The sequence below is a fragment of the Schistocerca nitens genome, chromosome 7, assembly GCF_023898315.1.
Source record: "Schistocerca nitens isolate TAMUIC-IGC-003100 chromosome 7, iqSchNite1.1, whole genome shotgun sequence".
Classification (NCBI taxonomy): Eukaryota; Metazoa; Arthropoda; class Insecta; order Orthoptera; family Acrididae; genus Schistocerca; species Schistocerca nitens.
The window spans coordinates 335538278-335560890 of NC_064620.1; the positions used below are offsets into that span (position 1 = coordinate 335538278).

The 22613-nt window shown below is 41.4% G+C and overlaps 1 protein-coding gene across 1 annotated transcript in view; it reads left to right on the forward strand.

Moving 5' to 3' along the window:
• LOC126194930 (uncharacterized) overlaps positions 1 to 22613 on the forward strand; it is a 538570-nt gene that overhangs the window by 394042 nt on the left and 121915 nt on the right. The window contains exon 2 of the mRNA XM_049933312.1: positions 9722 to 9773. Coding sequence (XP_049789269.1) covers positions 9722 to 9773 — 52 coding nt within the window. The remainder of the gene's footprint in view (positions 1 to 9721; positions 9774 to 22613) is intronic.

The window sequence follows — 22613 nt, forward strand, 5'->3', positions numbered from 1 at the left end:
TGGCCGCGAAGACACCAGTGATGACACTCGCACTGGCAGACCATTGTCAGCAAAAACTGATGCCAACATTGAAAAAATCGATAAACTTGTTCGACAAGATCGCCGTTTAACAATCAGAGCAGTGTCTGAGTTAACAGGAGTTGACAAGGAAAGTGTTAGGCAGATTCTTCATGAAAGTTTCAACATGAACAAAGTGTGTTCAAAAATGGTTCCAAAGTGTCTCACAATTGAACAGAAGGAACGCCGAAGAATGATTTGTTCTGACATCCTGGAAAACATTGAAAGTGATCCCACCTTCTTACAAAATGTTATTACTTGCGATGAATCGTGGTTTTTTACTTACGATCCCGAAACTAAACGCCAATCGATGCATTGGAAAACTCCTGGTTCTCCACGACAAAAAAAAGCACGAATGTCAAAATCGAAATTCAAGGCAATGATGATTTTTTTTTTTTTTTTTTTTTTTTTTTTTTGACATCAAAGGGATTGTGCACATTGATTGGGTACCAGAGGGACAAACAGTGAATCAGCATTACTACATTAGCGTCCTGGCTACCCTACGTGAGCGAGTACGGAGAAAACGGAACGATTTGTGGAGAAAAAAGTCATGGATCCTTCACCAAGACAATGCCCCAGCTCACAGTGCGTTGTCAGTGAAGACGTTTTTGGCAAAACACAACATTCCCATCTTAGATCATCCACCCTACTCACCTGATTTGGCCCCCTGTGACTTTTTTCTTTTCCCTAAAGTCAAGTCAGCTTTGAAAGGAACTAGATTTGAGACTGTTGAAGCAGTAAAAGAAAAAGCGACGGAAGTAATGTATGGACTTACCGAAAATGATCTGCAGCATTGCTATGAACAGTGGAAAATTCGTATGGAGCGGTGTAGAGACCGAGGAGGAGAGTACATTGAAGGAGATAACATGAAATTGTAAATAATTGTAAATAAATGTTTTCTCCAGCATCAGTCCGGTTTTTTTCTAGCCGCACCTCGTACATTTGACATGTGCGTATACGGTGAAAGCCACGGGTAAAACGCTCATCCTAAACCCCTGGAACGATTTTAACCGAATTTACTATAGGTATTAATTACGATCTGGAAAGAAATTCTATGGGGGTAAGAAACACCAACTTCCTGTAGGGATGGCGGGTGATATCGTGGAGAGAGAAGGGGGGAGGAGGAAATGGACAGACAAAGTAGGGGAAGAAGGGATGGACAGGGAGAGGAGAAGGTGGAAATGGACAGAGAAAGGGAAGAGGAAGAGATGTCCAGCGAGAGGAGGAAGGGGGAGAAGGATAATAGAAGACTGAAATAAATACATAACCGGGTAAGCGTGGTATTCAGCTAGTGCGAAGAATAAAATGTGATTTTCTCTCAAAGAATTTTCAAGTGGTAAAGCCCAGTGATCCCGTCAGAGACGGCAAAGGATTGTGGAAATCATGTGGGAGGAATATGTATTGCGTTGAAAAGTTGTTATAGGATGAGCATCAACAAATGTAAAACAAGGGTAATGGATTGTAGTGGAATTAACTCAGATGGTACTGGAGGAAACTAAATTAGGAAATCAAACGCTGATAGTAGTAGATGGTTTTCGATATTGCGTGGGAAAATAAATGATGGCCACAGAAGAGGACATAAAATTTCGACTGGGAAAGTAAGAAAATGTGTAAGGTTTTCGTTTCTAAAGTTACGAAGGAACTTCAAAAAGTAAATTTCTAAGTCGAAGCAAGTATTGACCTAGTTGAGAAATGTACAGGGGATATGATTAAACATTTTCCCGTTATTTCTGGACTGATTATATGAGAATTCTTTTTTGTGACCCTGTGTATTTCTACTGTGAAAAAAAAAACAGCATTTCAGCCAATATGTATTCGAGGTGGAAGTTTTTAGGTGAATCACGGGTTGTAAGTGAAGTGCAACCTATTTGCGTCACTAGAGAATGAAAATGATTGTGTGCGAAGGCAAATTCCATGCAGCTTTTGCACGCAGCGCTGATGTAACCTACGTGCAGACCGGGGGTACATGGGCAGCGCACAGGACGCTGTTTCCGTGTGACGTCGTTGACCGGAAAGCTGACCGATGCGCCGCCTGATGATGCGACGTGTCCCGTAACGAGCACTGCTGTCTTCTCCTGATGTTGCAGCTGACGTTGGGGCCGAAACGCTCCGGGCCGTTCGTTTGTTGTCGGACGGATGGTGTGCCTCCAGGCCTGCGCACGGAAATGCGGCAGTACGTCCAAACCGGCTTCCTACTAGCTGGAATCAAACTGCTGGAATTTTGTCGTTCTGCCTTACAGCAAAGCAGTGCAGATACATCTTCCTTTCTCTTATACGTAGCAAGGTACATAGACACACTGCCGTCACGTTAACGCCTTTCGATTTTCTCTCCTGAAAACATTTTTGTTTTTTGTTTTTGAAGTATTACATCATTAGTTATAAGTTAAGGGTGGGTTAATATATATTATTATAGTAAAAAATCGAAATGAACTTTTTCACATTTTTCGATAAAGCACAGGTAGTAGTCGGCGGGAAAATTTGTTACAAACAAATATCCATACATATTATAAAAATGAGTGTGCGAGTGTGTATGAGTGTGTGTGTGTGTGTGTGTGTGTGTGTGTGTGTGTGTGTGTGTGTGTGTTTTCCATATGTCCTCCTAAGCCACTGGACCGATTTGAACCAAATTTGGTACACACATCCCATACTGTCAGGCAACAGTCACTGTCGGAGTAATAACCACTTAGCCGCCCACTGTGGCCGAGCGCTTCTAGACGCTTCAGTGAGGAACCGCGCTGCTACTACGGTCGCAGATTCGAATCCTGCCTCGGGCATGGATTTTTGTGGTGTCCTTAGGTTAGTTAGGTTTAAGTAGTACTAAGTCTAGGGCACTGATGACCTCAGATGTTAAGTCCCATAGTGCTTAGAGCCATTACCTATCATAGTTCCGGATACATGACGTCATAAACAATGAAATGCGTGAAACTCTGCCACATCATGCATGACGTTTAGATTTATAACTTCTGTGCTACTAACTCTAGACGCAATTAATTTCGCAGTCAGTATCCAAGTATGCCGTTAAATGCACCTACAAAATTATACCGCCGTGCCACACGAAGTCCAGGACATATGACGTGATAAACGCCGTAATGCTTGAAAAACTCCCGCATTGTGCATGACGTTTCGATTTATTACTACTTTACTACCGATTCTATTTGAATTCAGTATCCACATATGCCGCTGAAAGTACATGCAGAAATATATCTTAGTATGGCACACAGATCAGGAGATATGACGTCATAAACTGCCGCATCATGAATGACGTTTAAATTTATTATTTCTTTGATACTAACTCTATTCGCAACGTATTTCGTAGAAAGTATCCACACACGCCGTTGACTGTACCTAAACAAATATAGCGTTGTACGATACTTAGTTAAAGAGATATGACGTCACAAACACTGAGATGCGTGAAAGAATGCCGCATCATGCATGACATTTTAATACGTTTATTCTTTACTACAAAAACATTCCTGCAATCGGCCCCACTTAAAGAAATCCCAGACACCTGGCAGCACTTATGACAGCTTTCAAGTGAAAAGGACAAACGGCTTTAGGCGATAACGAAAGCCGTCTAGAGAGCTATGAAGCGACGTTCCCATAGAGACGATTACAAAGTTACTTTTGACACACGCGAAAAAGCTGTACTTATACATTCCTACATTGTGGACTGTGCAACTGTTTCATAATTTCAAAGATGTTTTCACGAATACATAGACGTGAAATTGTTTCAATATTACAGTAGAAACACAGTTCACTTTTTTCGTTTCTAATAGAAAATAGGCGGTATGAGTACTCGGGCAAGCTGGGTTTCTTAGCTAGTACGTTATATAGTTTGAAACATATCATATTCAATTTTGACGTTGAAATGACAGTGGCTCGAACATATTCTCAACATTCTTCTCTGGATCTACGAAGTAAATAATGTTTAGTTTCGAGATTGAATGTTTTACTTTTGAATCTGTGCATTCTTCTCTGGATTCACAATGTGAACTTCTTTCAGTTCAGCGTGCAAAGAAATCACTCAGTGTAGTTTTATGGGAAAGGTGCCCTAAAACAAGATTGTGTGTATATTATTGTGTTGGGTGCAGTTTCTGCTTTCAGTGCTGGTTATATACCTTGCAAATTAGTGTGGAACCAGAATTTTATATTATGTTACTTTCCGTTATGAGTGTCGTGACCAGACGAACTACAGTTGCCATTCATAACTGAGGACTCTTTGACTTCTCTGGGAGAATGTTCTCAAACTAGAACACATGAAATATTAGATCAGTTTATTACATAAATGAATAGAAGGTTTACTGACCTCTGGCACAGTTCTTTGCCAATTGACTGCTTGATAATTTAGAACTGCCACTGACTATGACTTAATGCACAAATCAACAAACTTTTCTCATGCGAAAAAACTTATGATGGAATATTTACGAAATTACATTTAATCAGAAACTTAAGCTATCACTGTCCTACACGATGATGCTGACTGCTTCAGCTGATGTAATCAATAAATAAATAAATAAATAAATAAAAAGACAGTTGGGCAGAGCTCTTTCACGCTCGAAACTACATTGACTTCAGCGCGAGGGCGCTGCTACGCTGAAAGGGGAGACGTGTCTTCTCGACTGCCCGCCGCCCCCATTGGTTGCTGCGGATTGCAGCGAGCTGTCGTTAATTTCTGTGGCGTGGTTTCACATTGCCGACTTTGGTTTGGCAGTGCGAACTCTGGACGATACCACAATGAGAATAAAGGAACTGTATTAACTGTGTGGAGAGCGGGGAAAGAAGTAGAAGGGACGAGAAAAAGAATAACCAGTAAAGAACTGTGTATTTGGCACGTTTCAGAATTTATGATAAAAATGTGAATTTTGCCGGCCGCGGTGGCCGTGCGGTTCTGGCGCTGCAGTCCGGAACCGCGGGACTGCTACGGTCGCAGATTCGAATCCTGCCTCGGGCATGGGTGTGTGTGATGTCCTTAGGTTAGTTAGGTTTAAGTAGTTCTAAGTTCTAGGGGACTTATGACCTAAGATGTTGAGTCCCATAGTGCTCAGAGCCATTTGAACCAATGTGAATTTTGTACACTCTTCTTTAAATGATTTTGTCCGCAACTTAGGTTTTCGCTTATGTATCGTAACTTTCCTCAAATCATATTCATCAGGATTGAATGAAACTTTGAGATTAACTTGTTATCGATCCTGGCATCATTCAGGAAACAAGTTTTTCAATGTTTTACACCACTAATGCAACATAAAAATTTAAAGTTGAAATTTACAATTTATAAAATTGTTTCTCAAATCATAAATAAATCCCAATAGAGTTTCTCCTAGGTGTTTTCCCACTTCACAAGTTTCACCGTTCTTCTATTAATACTTTCTCGGAAATGGTACCTTCAGTAATACAACTACAGCAGTGAGACCGGTAACTTTGTAGGGACTGGAAGTAGGTACACTACTGGCCAATAAAATTGCTACACGAAGAAGAAATGCAGATGACAAACGGGTATTCATTGGACAAATATATTATACTAGAACTGACATGTGATTACATTTTCACGCAATTTGGGTGCATAGATCCTGAGAAATCAGTACCCAGAACAACCACCTCGGGCCGTAATAACGGCCTTGATACGCCTGGGCATTGAGTCAAACAGAGCTTGGATGGATTGTACAGGTACAGCTGCCCATGCAGCCTCAACACGATACCACAGTTCATCAGGAGTAGTGACTGGGGTATTGTGACGAGCCAGTTGCTCGGCCAACATTGGCCAGATGTTTTCAATTGGTGAGAGATCTGGAGAATGTGCTGGCCAGGGCAGCAGTCGAACATTTTCTGTATCCAGAAAGGCCCGTACAGGACCTGCAACATGTGGTCGTGCATTATCCTGCTGAAATGTAGGGTTTCGCAGGGATAGAATGAAGGATAGAGCCACGGGTCGTAACACATCTGAAATGTAATGTCCACTGTTCAAAGTGCTGTCATTGCGAACAAGAGGTGACCGAGACGTGTAACCAATGGCACCCCATACCATCACGCCGAGTGACACGCCAGTATGGCGATGACGAATACACAACAACGTTTCACCAGCAATGCCTGTCAATTGCTGTTTGTGTATGAGAAATCGGTTGGAAACATTCCTCATGTCAGCACGTTGTAGGTGTCGCCACGGACGCCAACCTTGTGTGAATGCTCTGAAAAGCTAATCATTTGCATATCACAGCATCTTCTTCCTGTCCATTAAATTTCGCGTCTGTAGCACGTCATCTTGGTGGTGTAGCAATTTTAATGGCCAGTAGTGTAACTTTGCAATATTTTCCACTGAATTATTATTATTATTCTTTACTTTCTCAGACGTTAAGTCTGGTTAAAAATGAAAAGTGACGCGGACCTTGATCAGGCGTCACTTCCTTTTAACTGTATGGTATGTGTTATATGGCATTTAGGAACTTTCGGGTAATTGAACATGTATCAATAATTACTGATTTCTGTAGTTGTATATATACGTTTGGATGTAGCTCTATTGCATTGATGTACTGGTGGATATTGTGTGGTATGACTCCTGTAGTTGATAGTATAATTGGTATGATGTCAACTTTATCCTGATGCCACATGTCTTTGACTTCCTCAGCCAGTTGGATGTATTTTTCAATTTTTTCTCCTGTTTTCTCTTGTATATTTGTTGTATTGGGTATGGATATTTCGATTAGTTGTGTTAATTTCTTCTTTTTATTGGTGAGTATGATGTCAGGTTTGTTATGTGGCGTTGTTTTATCTGTTATAATGGTTCTGTTCCAGTATAATTTGTATTCATCATTCTCCAGTACATTTTGTGGTGCATACTTGTATGTAGGAACTTGTTGTTTTAAAAGTTTATGTTGTAATGCAAGCTGTTGATGTATTATTTTTGCGACATTGTCATGTCTTCTGGGGTATTCTGTATTTGCTAGTATTGTACATCCGCTTGTGATGTGATCTACTGTTTCTATTTGTTGTTTACAAAGTCTGCATTTATCTGTTGTGGTATTGGGATCTTTAATAATATGCTTGCTGTAATACCTGGTGTTTATTGTTTGATCCTGTATTGCAATCATGAATCCTTCTGTCTCACTGTATATATTGCCTTTTCTTAGCCATGTGTTGGATGCGTCTTGATCGATGTGTGGCTGTGTTAGATGATACGGGTGCTTGCCATGAAGTGTTTTCTTTTTCCAATTTACTTTCTTCGTATCTGTTGATGTTATGTGGTCTAACGGGTTGTAGAGGTGGTTATGAAATTGTAGTGGTGTAGCCGATGTATTTATATGAGTGATTGCTTTGTGTATTTTGCTAGTTTCTGCTCGTTCTATAAAGAATTTTCTTAAATTGTCTACCTGTCCATAATGTAGGTTTTTTATATCGATAAATCCCCTTCCTCCTTCCTTTCTGCTTAATGTGAATCTTTCTGTTGCTGAATGTATGTGATGTATTCTATATTTATGGCATTGTGATCGTGTAAGTGTATTGAGTGCTTCTAGGTCTGTGTTACTCCATTTCACTACTCCAAATGAGTAGGTCAATATTGGTATGGCATAAGTATTTATAGCTTTGGTCTTGTTTCTTGCTGTCAATTCTGTTTTCAGTATTTTTGTTAGTCTTTGTCTATATTTTTCTTTTAGTTCTTCTTTAATATTTGTATTATCTATTCCTATTTTTTGTCTGTATCCTAGATATTTATAGGCTTCCGTTTTTTCCATCGCTTCTATGCAGTCGCTGTGCTTATCCAATATGTAATCTTCTTGTTTAGTGTGTTTTCCCTTGACTATGCTATTTTTCTTACATTTGTCTGTTCCAAACGCCATACTTATATCATTGCTGAATACTTCTGTTATCTTTAGTAATTGGTTGAGTTGTTGATTTGTTGCTGCCAGTAGTTTTAGATCATCCATGTATAGCAAATGTGTGATTTTGTGTGGGTATGTTCCAGTAATATTGTATCCATAATTTGCATTATTTAGCATGTTGGATAGTGGGTTCAGAGCAAGGCAGAACCAGAAAGGACTTAATGAGTCTCCTTGGTATATTCCACGCTTAATCTGTATTGGCTGTGATGTGATATTATCTGAATTTGTTTGGATATTAAGTGTGGTTTTCCAGTTTTTCATTACTATGTTTAGGAACTGTATCAATTTAGGATCTGCTTTGTATATTTCCAATATTTGTAGTAACCATGAGTGGGGTACACTATCAAAAGCTTTTTGGTAATCAATGTATGCGTAGTGTAGAGACCTTTGTTTAGTTTTAGCTTGATATGTCACCTCTGCATCTATTATCAGTTGCTCTTTACATCCTCGCGCTCCTTTGCAGCAGCCTTTTTGTTCTTCATTTATAATTTTGTTCTGTGTTGTATGTGTCATTAATTTCTGTGTAATGACTGAAGTTAATATTTTGTAGATTGTTGGTAGGCATGTTATGGGGCGATATTTAGCTGGGTTTGCTGTGTCTGCTTGATCTTTAGGTTTCAGATAAGTTATTCCATGTGTAAGTGTATCAGGGAATATGTATGGGTCTGCAATGTAACTGTTAAATAATTTAGTTAGATGTGAATGTGTTGAGGTGAACTTCTTTAGCCAGAAATTTGCTATTTTCTCATTTCCAGGGGCTTTCCAATTGTGCGTAGAATTAATTGCTCGGGTGACTTCATGTTGCAAAATTATCACTTCAGGCATTTGTGGTATCATCTTGTATGTATCTGTATGTATCTGTATTATTATTATTATTATTATTATTATTATTATTATTATTATTATTATTACCAGTAGTATTCCGTTTATAATACTTCAGCAAAATATTAAAGGAAATGGTAAGAAAGTTTACGGAAAATTGAATTTTAAGTATTCCGAATAATTATATTCCAAATTAGGTTAACTTCACTTAAATGAAAAAGAAAACTATAAAATTCCAACTCTTCTATATACTGTTTACAAAACATATCAAAAAATAATAAATGAGAAGCTTTAATATATTTCAGACAAATGAACTTGAGCGTTGGAATGGTTTGGTACAAGTATATGCTATTCGAGATTGAGCGGTGTCTTTAATGACCCCATCTTCGACGAGACGTTAACCTTAACCTTCCGTCCTTCTCTACTAAGTGCCCCCCTTCTTGATTGATGTTAAACTCTAATTTTTGTTCCTTTTTTCTGTAAAGGTCGGTCGTATAATTATAATGATTTTTTAGTATAAAATCGAGGTTACAAAAAAATGGTTCAAATGGCTCTGAGCACTATGGGACTTAACATCTGAGGTCATCAGTCCCCTAGAACTTAGAACTACTTAAACCTAACTAACCTAAGGACATCACACACATCCATGCCAGAGGCAGGATTCGAACCTGCGACCGTAGCGGTCACGCGGTTCCAGACCGCCTAGAACCGCACGGCCACAACGGCCGGCAAATCGAGGTTACAAAACGATCATGAGTTCTGTTTGGACTTTGTAACAGTATTCCATTATGTGCGTATATTAAGAAACCGCAAGAGGTCTGTTGCGAAATGTGAAACATCACTGCAGGAAAAAACTAAATATACCGTGGACAATAACATATTTGGTACTGTTCGTCATTGGTATGTCTCTCTACATGTATTTCCAATACAAAACTTTCCCAACTCTTAAATTGTCTTTGTTTTTGTTTCAGGAGGAGAAACAAATGAGCCAGTCTTCAGGCTGAATCTTCCTGCAGGATTCAGGTAAGAGACAAAAAGTTTATTTCTCTGCACTTTCTTAGCCTGATCATACCCAGTTCCAAAGAGCAAAACGGAAATAACCTGCAGTCATGAGTTATTTCTTTCTTGAGAAATGAAAGTGATTGCAATGATGTTTGAACCGATTTGACAAGTTCCCAGAGCGAACCGAAACTTGGCACTGCGTCCGCACAATAACGTGGACATGGTACTTTTATTCTCATTTCATTTCATGAATGTACAAGGAGAGAGTATTCTCATTTTACGAATACTCCCTTCTTGCCTTCTAAAATGTCATGAACCTACTGAGAACGTGTGCCAAGATCTGAAATCACATGGGAGCAAACGTGCGCACTTCGTTTTTTGATACGCACTATGAATAACATTCCCTTGTCCTTACTGTTCATTCGCAGATCTATGATTGATAGTTAGAGGATGATTAACATAGTAGTAGCAAAGAGTAAGGCATTAATGCATTATTAAACTCTGTGGAGCAGTGTTGACGCAACATCGCTTTAGTAGGCCACTAACCAGTTCACTGGAAAACATAAGAATTGTGATATGGAGCAAGAACCTCCACCCGTTGACTTGTAAACATATATACGAGGCTTTCCGGCGAGTCTTTGTATACAAAACGGGTGCACGTGATGATATGATGGAGTTATGTCACTTTGTTTACCATTGTTCTCAGCGTCGTTGCATAATAGAAAGATAAGGAGATGAAGTCACATCGTACAGTATAATCGGTGTGTAAATCAAATGAGAATGTATAACAGCAAGTACGCATTAAGTTCAAACGAAAGTACAGGGAACGGTTATTTTTGTCTACGTAGCAACCTAAAAGTCCAATCACAGATCTGAATCTTCCTCGAACCTAATCTATGACTGCAGATGATGAAGACGGATTTCATTTCATCCAAAAACGAGATATTTTACCGCTGACAGCCGACACCTTGCCCTTGAGATGGGATGAAACTGCAATGAAAAAAGAAGTGATTTTTGTCTCAAAATGAGACATTTGCCCTTCTACGTCTACCTCAGGATTTTGATAGACACTCCGGAAGCCAGCTTACTGTGCGTGGCGGAGAGTACCTTGTACCACTAGCTGTCATTTCTCTTTCGTGCTCCACTCGCAAACAGAGCCAGGAAAAAACGTCTCTCTATATGCCTCCATATGAGCCCTGATTTCTCGTATATTATCTCCGTCGTCCTTACGGGTGATCTATGCTTGCGGCGGTAGAATTGTTCGGCAGTCAGCTTCAAATGCCGGTTCCCTAAATTACCTCTACAGCGTTTCTCGAAAATAACGTCGCCTTCCCTCCAGAGATTCCCATTTGATTCCCCGAAGCGTATACGTAACACCTACGTTTTGTTCGATCCTACCGGTAACAAATCTAGCAGTCCGCCTCTGAATTGCTTCGATGTCTTCCTTCAATCCCACCTGGTACGGATCGCAAACGCTCGAGCAGTACTGAAGAATAGGTCGCACCAGCGTCCTACATGCGGTCACCTTTACAGGTGAACCGCTCTTTCCTAAAATTCTCTCAATAAAGCGAAGGCGACCAATCTCCTTCCGTACCGAAGTTCTCATACGCTCGTTCCGTTTCAGATCGCTTTGCAGCGTTACGCCCAGATATTTAAACGACCTGACTGTGTCAAACAGGACACTAGTAATACTGTAATCGAAGATTACAGCTTTGTTCCTTCTACTCATCCACATAAACTTACATTTTTCCAGATCAAGAGCTAGTTGCCATTCAGCACACCAGCCAGAAATTTTGCCCTTCTCCTTTGTCTCTGAAAGATACTGTTAAGATCACGGAAGAAACAGTGTATATGCCAAGAAATCATTCAGTACTGTTTATTCACGCTTTAACACTTCTTATAATGATATCTGGCATCTTACATGATCCCATTCTTGTTTTGACTAGTCTAATCTACAACCGTTACACGACTTGTGGCACATCTTGTCTGTTGTTAGTCTGTGAAGTGCCACTCACTGAGACACAGGGACAACGGTGATCAAGTTATAACAAGTTCATTGACAACGGAATGCGTCTGCTTAGACGGTAAGAACAAAAGACACCAAATACAGAGTCCACTAGCTACTGGTACAGAGTCTTGACACACCGAGCGAGGTGGCGCAGTGGTAAGACACTGGACTCGCATTCGGGAGAACGACGGTTCAATCCCGCGTCCGGCCATCCTGATTTAGGTTTTCCGTGATTTCCCTAAATTGCTCCAGGCATATGTCGGGATGGTTCCTTTCAAAGGGCACGGCCGACTTCCTTCCCCGTCCTTCCCTAATTCGAATAGACCGATGACCTCGCTGTGTGGTCTCCTTCCCCAACCAACCAACCAACCAACCAGAGTCTTGACAGAGCTGCTATCTGAAGCCGCTTGACTGTTTCTAGTGTGTAGTAAGACCACTAGGAGTTTCGTAGGAAAATACACTTGGAAGGAAATAATCCATGTCCCGAGAATGCCGTCTTGATTAGCCCCAACACAGACACGGAAAAGTCTATAATTAACAGTGTGTACTTCTGCAGAGGAAACAACGATGAAAGCTGAAGGCAGTGGCGTCGGTCCTTACGATGGGCTTCGGGAGCGTTCTGAGATGATGATATGAGTAGCACCTGCGTGGAGGCCAGGAGAGGCTTTGAAAACCGGAAGAACCGGCTGCTGTAGTCCCTGCACCGCACTTTATAGCTGCCGGCGGCGAAATACCCGTTAAACCATTTTCTTGTCACGCGCTGTGCGGACGCGAATGGATGCCTCGGAAGTAGCGACCTCTGCCAGCACTCACACCGCCGGCTTTTGTCCAGTCGAGAAAGCGACGCGGAGAGCTAACGATCCTCAGGCTTGCAGGGGCAATGTAGACTGCCCGCGTGCCGGGAGTGCACGAGGGGTTGCCGCTACCCTTTGCGTAAATCTCCGATACAACAATCTGGAGTTAATTTTTCAATATTTTCATTTCCACACAACTACTACACCAAACACATTCTGTAATTCACTAAATTTAAAGTATTTCTCTGCATTCAACCCTTTATATTTAATGTAAAACACATTTTCAATTTAATATAACGGTAACACGCTCCTACTTGTCCTGAAATGACATACGTTTCTACACTACTGGCCATTAAAATTGCTACACCACGAAGATGACGTACTACAGACGCGAAATTTAACCGACAGGAAGAATATGTTGTGATATGCAAATTATTAGCTTTTCAGAGCATTCACACAAGGTTGGCGCCGGTGGCGAACCCTACAACGTGCTGACAGAAAAGTTTCCAACCGATTTCTCACACGCAAACAGCAGTTGACCGGCGTTGCCTGGTGAAACGTTGTTGTGATGCCTCGTGTAAGGATGAGAAATGCGTACCATCACGTTTCCGACTTTGATAAAGGTCGATTCGTAGCCATCGCGATTCCGGTTCATCGTATCGCGACATTGCTGCTCTCGTTGGTCGAGATCCGATGACTTCTAGCAGAATATGGGTTCAGGAGGATAATACGGAACGCCGTGCTGGATCCCAACGGCCTCGTATCACTAGCAGTCGAGATGACATGCATCTTATCAGCGTGGCTGTAACGGATCGTGCAGCCACGTCTCGATCCCTGAGTAAACAGATGGGGACGTTTGCAAGACAACAACCATCTGCACAAATAGTTCGACGACGTTTGCAGCAGCATGGACTATCAGCTCAGAGACCGTGGCTGCGGTTACGCTTGACGATGCATCACAGATAGGAGCGCCTTCGATGATGTACTTAACGACCAGCCTGGGTCCACGAATGGCAAAACGTCATTTATTGCTGATGAATCCAGGATCTGTTTACAGCATCATGATGGTCGCATCCGTGTTTGGCGACATACCGGTGAACGCACATTGGAAGTGTGTGTTCGTCATCGCCATACTGGCGTATCACTCAGCGTTTGGTATGGGGTGCCATTGGTTACACGTCTCGGTCACCTCTTGTTCGCATTGACGGTACTTTGAACAGCGGACGTTACATTTCAGATGTGTTACGACCCGTGGCTCTACCCTTCATTTGATCCCTGCGAAATCCTACATTTCAGCAGGATAATGCACGACCGCATGTTGCAGGTCCTGTACGGGCCTTTCTGGATACAGAAAATGTTCGACTGTTGCCCTGGCCAGCACATTCTCCAGATCTCTCACCAATTAAAACGTCTGGTCAATGGTGGCCGAGCAACTGGCTCGTCACAATACCCCAGTCACTACTCTTGATGAACTGTGGTATTGTGTTGAAACTGCATGGGAGGCTGTACCTGTACACGCCATCCAAGCTCTGTTTGACTCAGTGCCCAGGCGTATCAAGGCCGTTATTACGGCCAGAGGTGGTTGTTCTGCGTACTGATTTCTCAGGATCTATGCACTCAAATTGCGTGAAAATGTAATCACATGTCAGTTCTAGTATACCATATTTGTCCAATGAATACCCGTTTATCATCTGCATTCCTTCTTGGTGTAGCAATTTTAATGGCCAGTAGTGTAATATATCACTATATCGCAACAGCTCTGACACTAATGTAATTGTTAACCACTCTTATATCTGTTTTCATACGCCAGAAGCAATTAAAAACCTACTTCGCATTGCTAATTTGTTCCATTGCCCAAAGAAAATCTATAACAATGAAAACCAACGTGTGTGTTTGACTGTTGTGTGTGTGTGTGTGTGTGTGTGTGTGTGTGTGTGTGTGTGTGTGTGTGTGTGTGTGTGTGTGTGTGTGTGTGTGTGTGTAGTTAAAACAAATGTTCCAAACAGACATTCTGCAAGTTTCATTCTAACATACATCTGCAGCGCACCATCTTTATTCACATTTTTCTAAGAGTCAATTATTGTTTATCCTAAAGCAACTCACCTACAAACCAATAGAACTTGTGTTTTGATGAATTGTATGAATTCGTAACTCGTAATAGTACCTTGTGGCTGTACACCATCAAAACCTTCAGTAATTTGGTTTGCATAGCCTGTGTTTTCCTCCATCTGTACCATTTTTCTCCTCAAATCCTCCTTTCGGAGCCAAATTCGTTATTCGTGAATGCTGTAGCAGATGTATTATGAACCTAACACTTATTCTAGTAACGCGAGGACTGGGATGTTTCCTCTAAAGAACAGGCCACCTTCCCCACAATTTTAGCTTTTCTTCGTCTCTAAAGGTTTCGTCGACGACGGAGTGTTAACTCTAACATTCCTTCTTCTGGTGAAGGTCTCTCATAAACTTCTTTCGCCACATTCTCGTTCTGGAGCTAAGAGCAACGATTAAACCTCGGGAGAGTGATCCATGTTGCTGTTCTTGTTGTTGTTGTTGTTGTTGTTGTGTTCAATTCGATGATTCGTTTGATGGAACTGTCCACGCTAGTGTGTCATGTGCAAGTCTCTTCGTCTCTACATAACGACTGCAACCTACAGCCCTGAAACACGTACGCTTCGCAGTTGTTACGCGTGACTGCGGTGCTTCGAGCCATTTCGCAAGAAGTGTTTGCCGACAGTTTCCAACAATTCTAAAAGCCGATATCAGAAGCGCGTTGTAGCCAATGATGGTTACTTTGAAGGCCAGCGAAAGTATTTTATTTGTAACTCTTGTTTACTTTATTTTCTGAGACCATTTTACCACCTTTTTGTCGGTGTCTTTCAAACAGGCATATATTCGTCTTATTTGTGTTCCGGCAGCAACATTTTTCGGCTGGTACAATACCTCTTGAACAGTTAAGATGGGAAATGTCTGATTTTTACATATTGTCAACACAAATTGCGTCTGTGTCACCATCCTGGTCTTCATTCATTTCATGTAGTTTTGAATAAAACTTCTTAGCCCTGCACCTGTGTACCGTTTGTTCTGCTGCGACACTATGATTGACGTTGTCGGTTAAACGAGGGTCTCTTAATTTTCCGCTTAAATCATTTACATTGGTTGCAAACGTCAACTTGTGGCCGTCCAAAAGAAAAACTAAAAATGTCTTTTAAATATACATAGTAAAAATTAAGCTTTGCTTTACCTTTCATGTCAGGGTGTTTGGTTAAAAGCATATTATACATTTTTGAATTGCTTAACATTGCTGTCAGATATTTTTTTTGTTTGCCCGCGTGATGGCTTTCGTTTACTTCAAACTGAGATATATGTTCATGTATAAGACCACGCATTTGCAATAGCATTCCCATTGCAGTCCTTGTTTCTCATGTCGACAGGTGTTTTAACTGCTTTATTAACCAGCCTTCCAATCCGATCCTGAGGTGCTCCATTGATTTTTAAAAAACAGTTTTGTAAACTGGAGTAAGGACTGCATTGATTTCACTATTGGACTGACATGACTTATTGCTTTTATCTGAGAGTGAAGTTTCACTTGCAACAGGATCAATATGACTTTCGCCTTTGTTTCCTCTAATTTTACGCTGTACTTCCTCTACTTCTATTAACGTCTACAAATATGTATCTTGTCCGTTTTTAGTAATTAACCATAAAAATGATTCCAAGTCTTATTTATTGTTTCGTCGTGAATAGATAAACTGCATTTACGTGGACACTGGCCCATAATTTCATCAGGAACAGATTTCGTTGCCAGTATTTTACTTTAGTGCTTCTTGTATCTTTGACCGTTGACTCTTGCATTCCGTATAACATTTCGTTTGTAATTGTCTTCGTTAATAATAATATGCTTCCTTTTTGTTTGAGGCTCATCTTCACAGGTACTAATAGACACTGTAAACAAACTGTGAAATGGTGCAAATTTAGAACTACACTAGCTATTCAGATAGCATTGGTGAAACGTGCACTCAACAAGTCAATTTTGATTGCTGAGAAATGTCGATAAAAGACACAGCTGGTGCAACTGGGGAAACAAAACCAAAGAATGTCGTCAACAGTGCAGTCTTGACAGCAGGCGTCAAACTTTACTGCAAAAAAATACGCTTTATGGCAGGGATGCTCAACACGTCGATCGCGATCCACCGGTCGATCGACATGACTTTAAGGGGCGATCTTCCAAAACGTTTGTCCGAAATCTGTTCAAATTAGCTGTTTCTGTAAAGTATCAGTTTGTTGACAGTGTTTCGCACGTTATTTGTAGGCTGACAATACTGTCTCCGGCTCTTTCGTCTCCATGTGCATTTCATCCCCTTTAACGCTTGCGTCAAGCAACATCCTTACCCCACCCATGAAGAAAGTACTACTAGCGAACTGAAACTCGGCACGTTATGAGTGGGGGTTACGGTGAGCGGGAATAGCGCTCAGGATTTGCTGCGAGAGGAGGTGTGATGTGCGGTGCAGGACGGAAAAAGCTCAGCCTCCAGTAGGCAATACAAACCTCTGTTTTCGAGCTTCCATAAAACAACAATGTGCATGACGACGTGGTCAGTTAAATACTTCGTGTTATCGAAACTCAGATTGCTGTTCGTTTAGACAAGTCAAACAACCGCCTCATAACTCATTTTGGAAACAATTGCGATCAAAATACCGCTATAATACACACAACAGACGCAGATAAACTAAGACCCTCGTCAAACTTTTTTTCAACAGGTATGATAGTGTATATCTTAATTTTTTCCACATGTGAATATCTTGAAAACTCAGTTGTAATTTGTATTCATTTTGTGTAATTAAGATGGTTAGTTTTGGCTGTGGTGGTGTTTTGTGTTTAAACCTGCATGAATTCTTATGTCAGTAGATACCTAAATGGACTAGATTGCGTGTAATAGATCTAAAGCCTGAGAAGATTTCGCACTCCATCTATAAAGCATGTTTGCAGTATGAGTTCTCGATTTCATAAGAACACCATTATGTGAAAAAATGTAATTTGACGCGTTTCTGAAATAAACGATTCAAATTCAATAAACGTAGCCTTTCTCAGGGCCGTTTCCACCATCAGGCAAGACTAGTCGGCCGCCTAGGGCCCCAAAATTTTAGAGGCGGCGGAAAAACTTATTTTCAAAAAACGCCGAATTGACTTCAAAAACATACAGAACATTTATTTAATAAGTCTTTACTTACTTTGACTATAGTGGATGCTGAAAAAGATGAGATTTATTCCTCACTCTAAAAAATATTTCAGTTAGAGTAGAAAAGAAATAATACTACCATTATCCAAATGACCTAGTTTGATGCTTCGGCATGTCTCCCATCAGTATAGCATAAATTCTAAATTCAAGGAAAAAATTTATTCACGCCAGAAACTAGTTCGACCGCTTTACTAGGCCATTCTCATGTAATTAAATTAAAGTAATTGATGCCAATTTTGGTTGCACTGATATATTCAGTTGAGTTATAGTTTAGAGTGTTCAGCACATTTTTCCTACTTCAATTTTTTGAGAAATTTCAAAAATCGAGGACAAGAAAAACGAAATTGAGGATATTTGTTGTCCTCAATCAATTTGAAAGGAATTGAGGGAAAATCATGAGAATTGAGGACTGTCGCCAGAAAATTTGGACGTCTGGTCACCTTAATTTAATGATTAAAAGTATAATAGTGAACCTGTATTGTTGTGCCGTTCGTGGTGGTGAAGGACCGAGAAGGAGAATATCAAGGAGACTGATGGTAGTAAGAAAGATGGAGCGTCATTTTTCAAATCTCGCCTGGGGCGGCAAAACACCCAGCAACGGCCCTGGCCATTCGTTACTCTGTCTTCCGAAATAAGTCCTAGGATCAGCATTGTCTCGTGCGTTCGTACATTTCTCCGGGACCGTGTCCCTGTTCTAGGACAGAGGGCAGAGACACAGTCGTGTCTGAGACGCTGTAACGCGATCTCTCGAGTTCGCAACTGCAGTGTAAGTGGCGCCGGACCGCCGCCTGAGAGTTTCCGACGCCTGTGCCCTAGTTTGCGCCCGGAAACTGAGCACCTGTCGCACCTTTCCCCTACCGTCTGTCTGGACCCCCTGCTAACCCCGCTCCCCTTCCCCCCCCCCCTCTCCCAAGCTCAGGGCAACGCCCCTCGCAGCGCCACAGCCTGACGCGGAATTTCAATTAGGGTCGACCTCTGCCGGCGCATATTCACGAGCCGGGCCGGCACGGTTACAAATGCCGGCAAAAATTTTACCGCCGGCGACTCTGTGATTAGCCGGAGAGTTGGCTACACACTAAAACTGTCGTTAAAACCAGGACAGCGACGAGTCATGTTTATGCAGGAAGCGCGCTAGTGTCAACAAGTGCAAGAAGGCAGTGTTTCCAGCAACAAAGACGTTTAACATATTATATTGTGAATCCTAGAGGTGGCCTGGCAGCTGGCTAACCGCTGAGTAATTCTGCGTTTCGAGTTGTTTGCTGCGGTTCTGCCGTAGAAGGCGAGCAGCAACTGGAGCATGGAGGGAACGAAATCCGAAAGCAACGCTTGTACTACCACACCGCCTGCGCTTTTAGGTGTTCAACCTGAATCGACATGTAGATGCGCAGTGAAGACTGCAAACTATAATTTGTAACACAAGCATTTTTTATTAACGCTATATTATGGCCCTACTGGAATAGTGACACGGTAATTTAATTTTGTGACTAGGAAAGATACGTATGTATTGCAAGTCAAAATTACCGTATGTTCTACTGTTTATTATTAATCCCCACATAACACGAGGGCAGTAGTTGCACTGAAGTGCAAAACGAACATGTTTAATAATAACCTATTTACTGACGAATTATCATAAGAACATAAAACAGTTAAAAGTAACTGAGGTCGGACACTACTTCTAGTCTTGAATGAACTATGACAGAAGCCAGAACAACAGGGGACTAACGTACTGCCGGCCGCGGTGGCCGAGCGGCTCTAGGCGCTTCAGTCCGGAACCGCGAGACTGCTACGGTCTCAGGTTCGAATCCTGCATCGGACATGGATGTGTGTGATGTCCTTAGGTTAGTTAGGTTTAAGTAGTTCTAAGTTCTAGGGGACTAATGACCTCAGATGTTAAGTCCCATAGTGCTCAGAGCCATTTGATTTTTTGAACTAACGTACTAGGACATATACTGAAGCTATGAAATGTGCGTTGATATTGGCTAGGCACTAGCCGAAATATAGATTTGCTTTAATAAAGCCTGAAAGGAAAGGACGACTGATTACTGTGCTCCATCATTTTGAAAACACTATTTAAAATTGTTATTTTATGAACACAATACGGCAAGCAAAGCGTTTCTGAAGAAGAGAAATTTGTTAACATCGAGTATAGATTTAAGTGTCAGAAAGTGGTTGCTGAAAGTATTGTTATGGAGTGTAGCCATGTATGGAAGTGAATGAAACATGGACGATAAATAGTTTGGACAAGAAGAGAATAGAAGCTTTCGAAATGTGGTGCTACAGAAGAATGCTGAAGATTAGATGGGTAGCTCACGTAACTAATGAGGAAATATTGAATAGAATTGGGGAGAAGAGGGTTTTGTGGTGCAACTTGACTATAAGAAGGGATCGGTTCGTAGGAATGTTCTGAGGCATCAAGGAATCGCCAATTTAGTATTGGAGGGCAGCATGGAGGGTAAAAATCGGAGGGAGGCCAAGAGATGAATACACTAAGCAGATTCAGAAGGATGTAGGTTGCAGTAGGTACTGGGTGATGAAGAAGCTTACACAGGATAAAGTAGAATGGAGAGCTGCATCAAACCAGTCTCAGGACTGAAGACCACAACAACAACAACAAACAACAAACGAAATGGTGTGGATATGCTGATTAAAATTCCATCGTTATGTGATCTTAAAAAGGAAAGCAGCCATCAATCCGAAGATTATCTCGAATATCATAGTGCTGTTCTAGGCATGGTCCTGTTGGAGGTGGTATGCCTTTGCCTTCCTCCGACTTTTGAACTGACTTACCCAGCCTGTTATAGAGGGACCTACTGTTTCACGTGGAGCCGGAGCTTATTTTCATTATTTTTCAGTACAGAAAAAAAGCTATTCCTACAGAGATATAGTGGTATGAGTGGATGATAGCTTCTGGGTAAGTCTAACTTACTGGAATCTTCCAGGTGGAAATCGCAACACATTACGCCCGGAGAGAGTGCACGAACGTCTTATTGCCGTCTTTCGGACTGTGAGAAGGATCGAATCATCGGCTTGAGGGAGAGGGGATCATCATACTGACAAATCCCACAGAAGGTTGACATCAGTGCAGTGAATGGAGAACATGTGGTGACGAGATGGACTCGAGACAACTGTATGGCAAGAACAGTGAGCGGACAAGGTCATGGGACTTTTCAGCTGGTGGGACAACAATATGATGGGCTTGTTCGAATGGCCTTGACGCACAGACGGATGTCACTGCTAAAATCCAAACAGAGGTTACAGGTAGAGTGTCACCACTAATCGCTGGAGACAGATTACTGGAACCTAGCTGAGGATCGGGAGTTGCCATTTGTCGTTTACTGCTGACTCTCTATCACAAACAACAAAGACTTGTTTGGTATGGAGCCAGAGTCAACTAGGACATTGACTGGCGTTCTATGGTGTTCAGCGATCTGTCCCACTTTTGTCTGTGGCGGTCAGATGGACACCAACGTAACAATAGGCGATCTCTTGGATGGTAACAGGATACAGCGATTCTTATAACGCGTAATTCCGCAAGTCCTGGAATCGTGGTATGAGAGCTATTGAACATGACAAGGATCTGATTTAGTAATTGTTGCAGGGAGGCTGAATACTTACCAGTATGTGGCAAGGATGGTAAGCACTGCTGTCATACCGTACACGGCTAAAGCAGAAGTGAGGTATTTCAGCAGGATAATGCAAGATCCCATACTGCCGCTCTCACCACAAACAAACACCACGAAGAATGTATGGGTCACTGACTCGTCTATTCAATCCTCTGATATTTTGCCAATAGAACATATCTGAGAAGCGATTGGGAGATGACTATCGTACCAATTTTCAGCTGACAATTTTCAGGGACTGGCACAGCTTGTACTTCAGGCATCATAAGAAAGCACTCAGGATGATACTGGGAAGCTGTTTGCTTGCCAGAACCAATCCAATAGTGCATTGGCACCTTTGGGGGTTGAACAGACAAATGTTGATCATGGATATTAGTTCAGAATTTAATACGCACTATCTGATGAACGTGTTCACAAAATTCCGTAAATATCAGACCGGTGCTTCATGATGTAACAGATTCCAGTGCCTTCAGTGTCATTTTTTGGTCAAATTTTTGAGCGGAGCAAAGAATAATAGATTTTTCACGGAATTCTCGTAGCCAAATGAAGATTGTGAAATGGACGAATGGAGTATAAATTGGCCAACGTGAGCTCTAGTTTATCGAAAGAGATTTAATTGCTTGATAGTAATCAGGTCAGTTAAAAGAAACTTAATTAGTGATCTGTGTCACGAAACATGAAATGTTTCATGGACAGCTGCTGCTGCTGCTTTAAGTAAAGCGAGATAAAGTTCTCCTCTTCAAGGCCTAGCTATATTGCGCATAAAAAGTTACATTTGTGAAAAGGTTGTGCAATTCCTTCCTTCAAGTTTGAAAAATCACATAAATATCAAACTGAGACATATATTGAAATTATTGTGTTTTCTCTTGATCTAATGTATATACTCTTTACAATAATACACCCTAAGACAAAAAAAAAGCACCACGAAAGAATTATCCGAATGGGACGGAAATTGGTAAACGTGATGTACATGTATAGACAAACAAACGACTACAATCCCAGAAAACTGTATGATTTGTTCAAGAGAAAGAGCTTCACAAATTGGGCAAATCAATAGCGCGTTATTCGACCTCTGGCCCTTACGCAAGCAGTTATTCCACTTGACATTGAATGATAATTGTTTGATGTCCTACTGAGGGACATCGTGCCAAATTCTGTCCAATCGGCGCACTAGATCGTCAAAATTTGGAGATGGTTGAAGG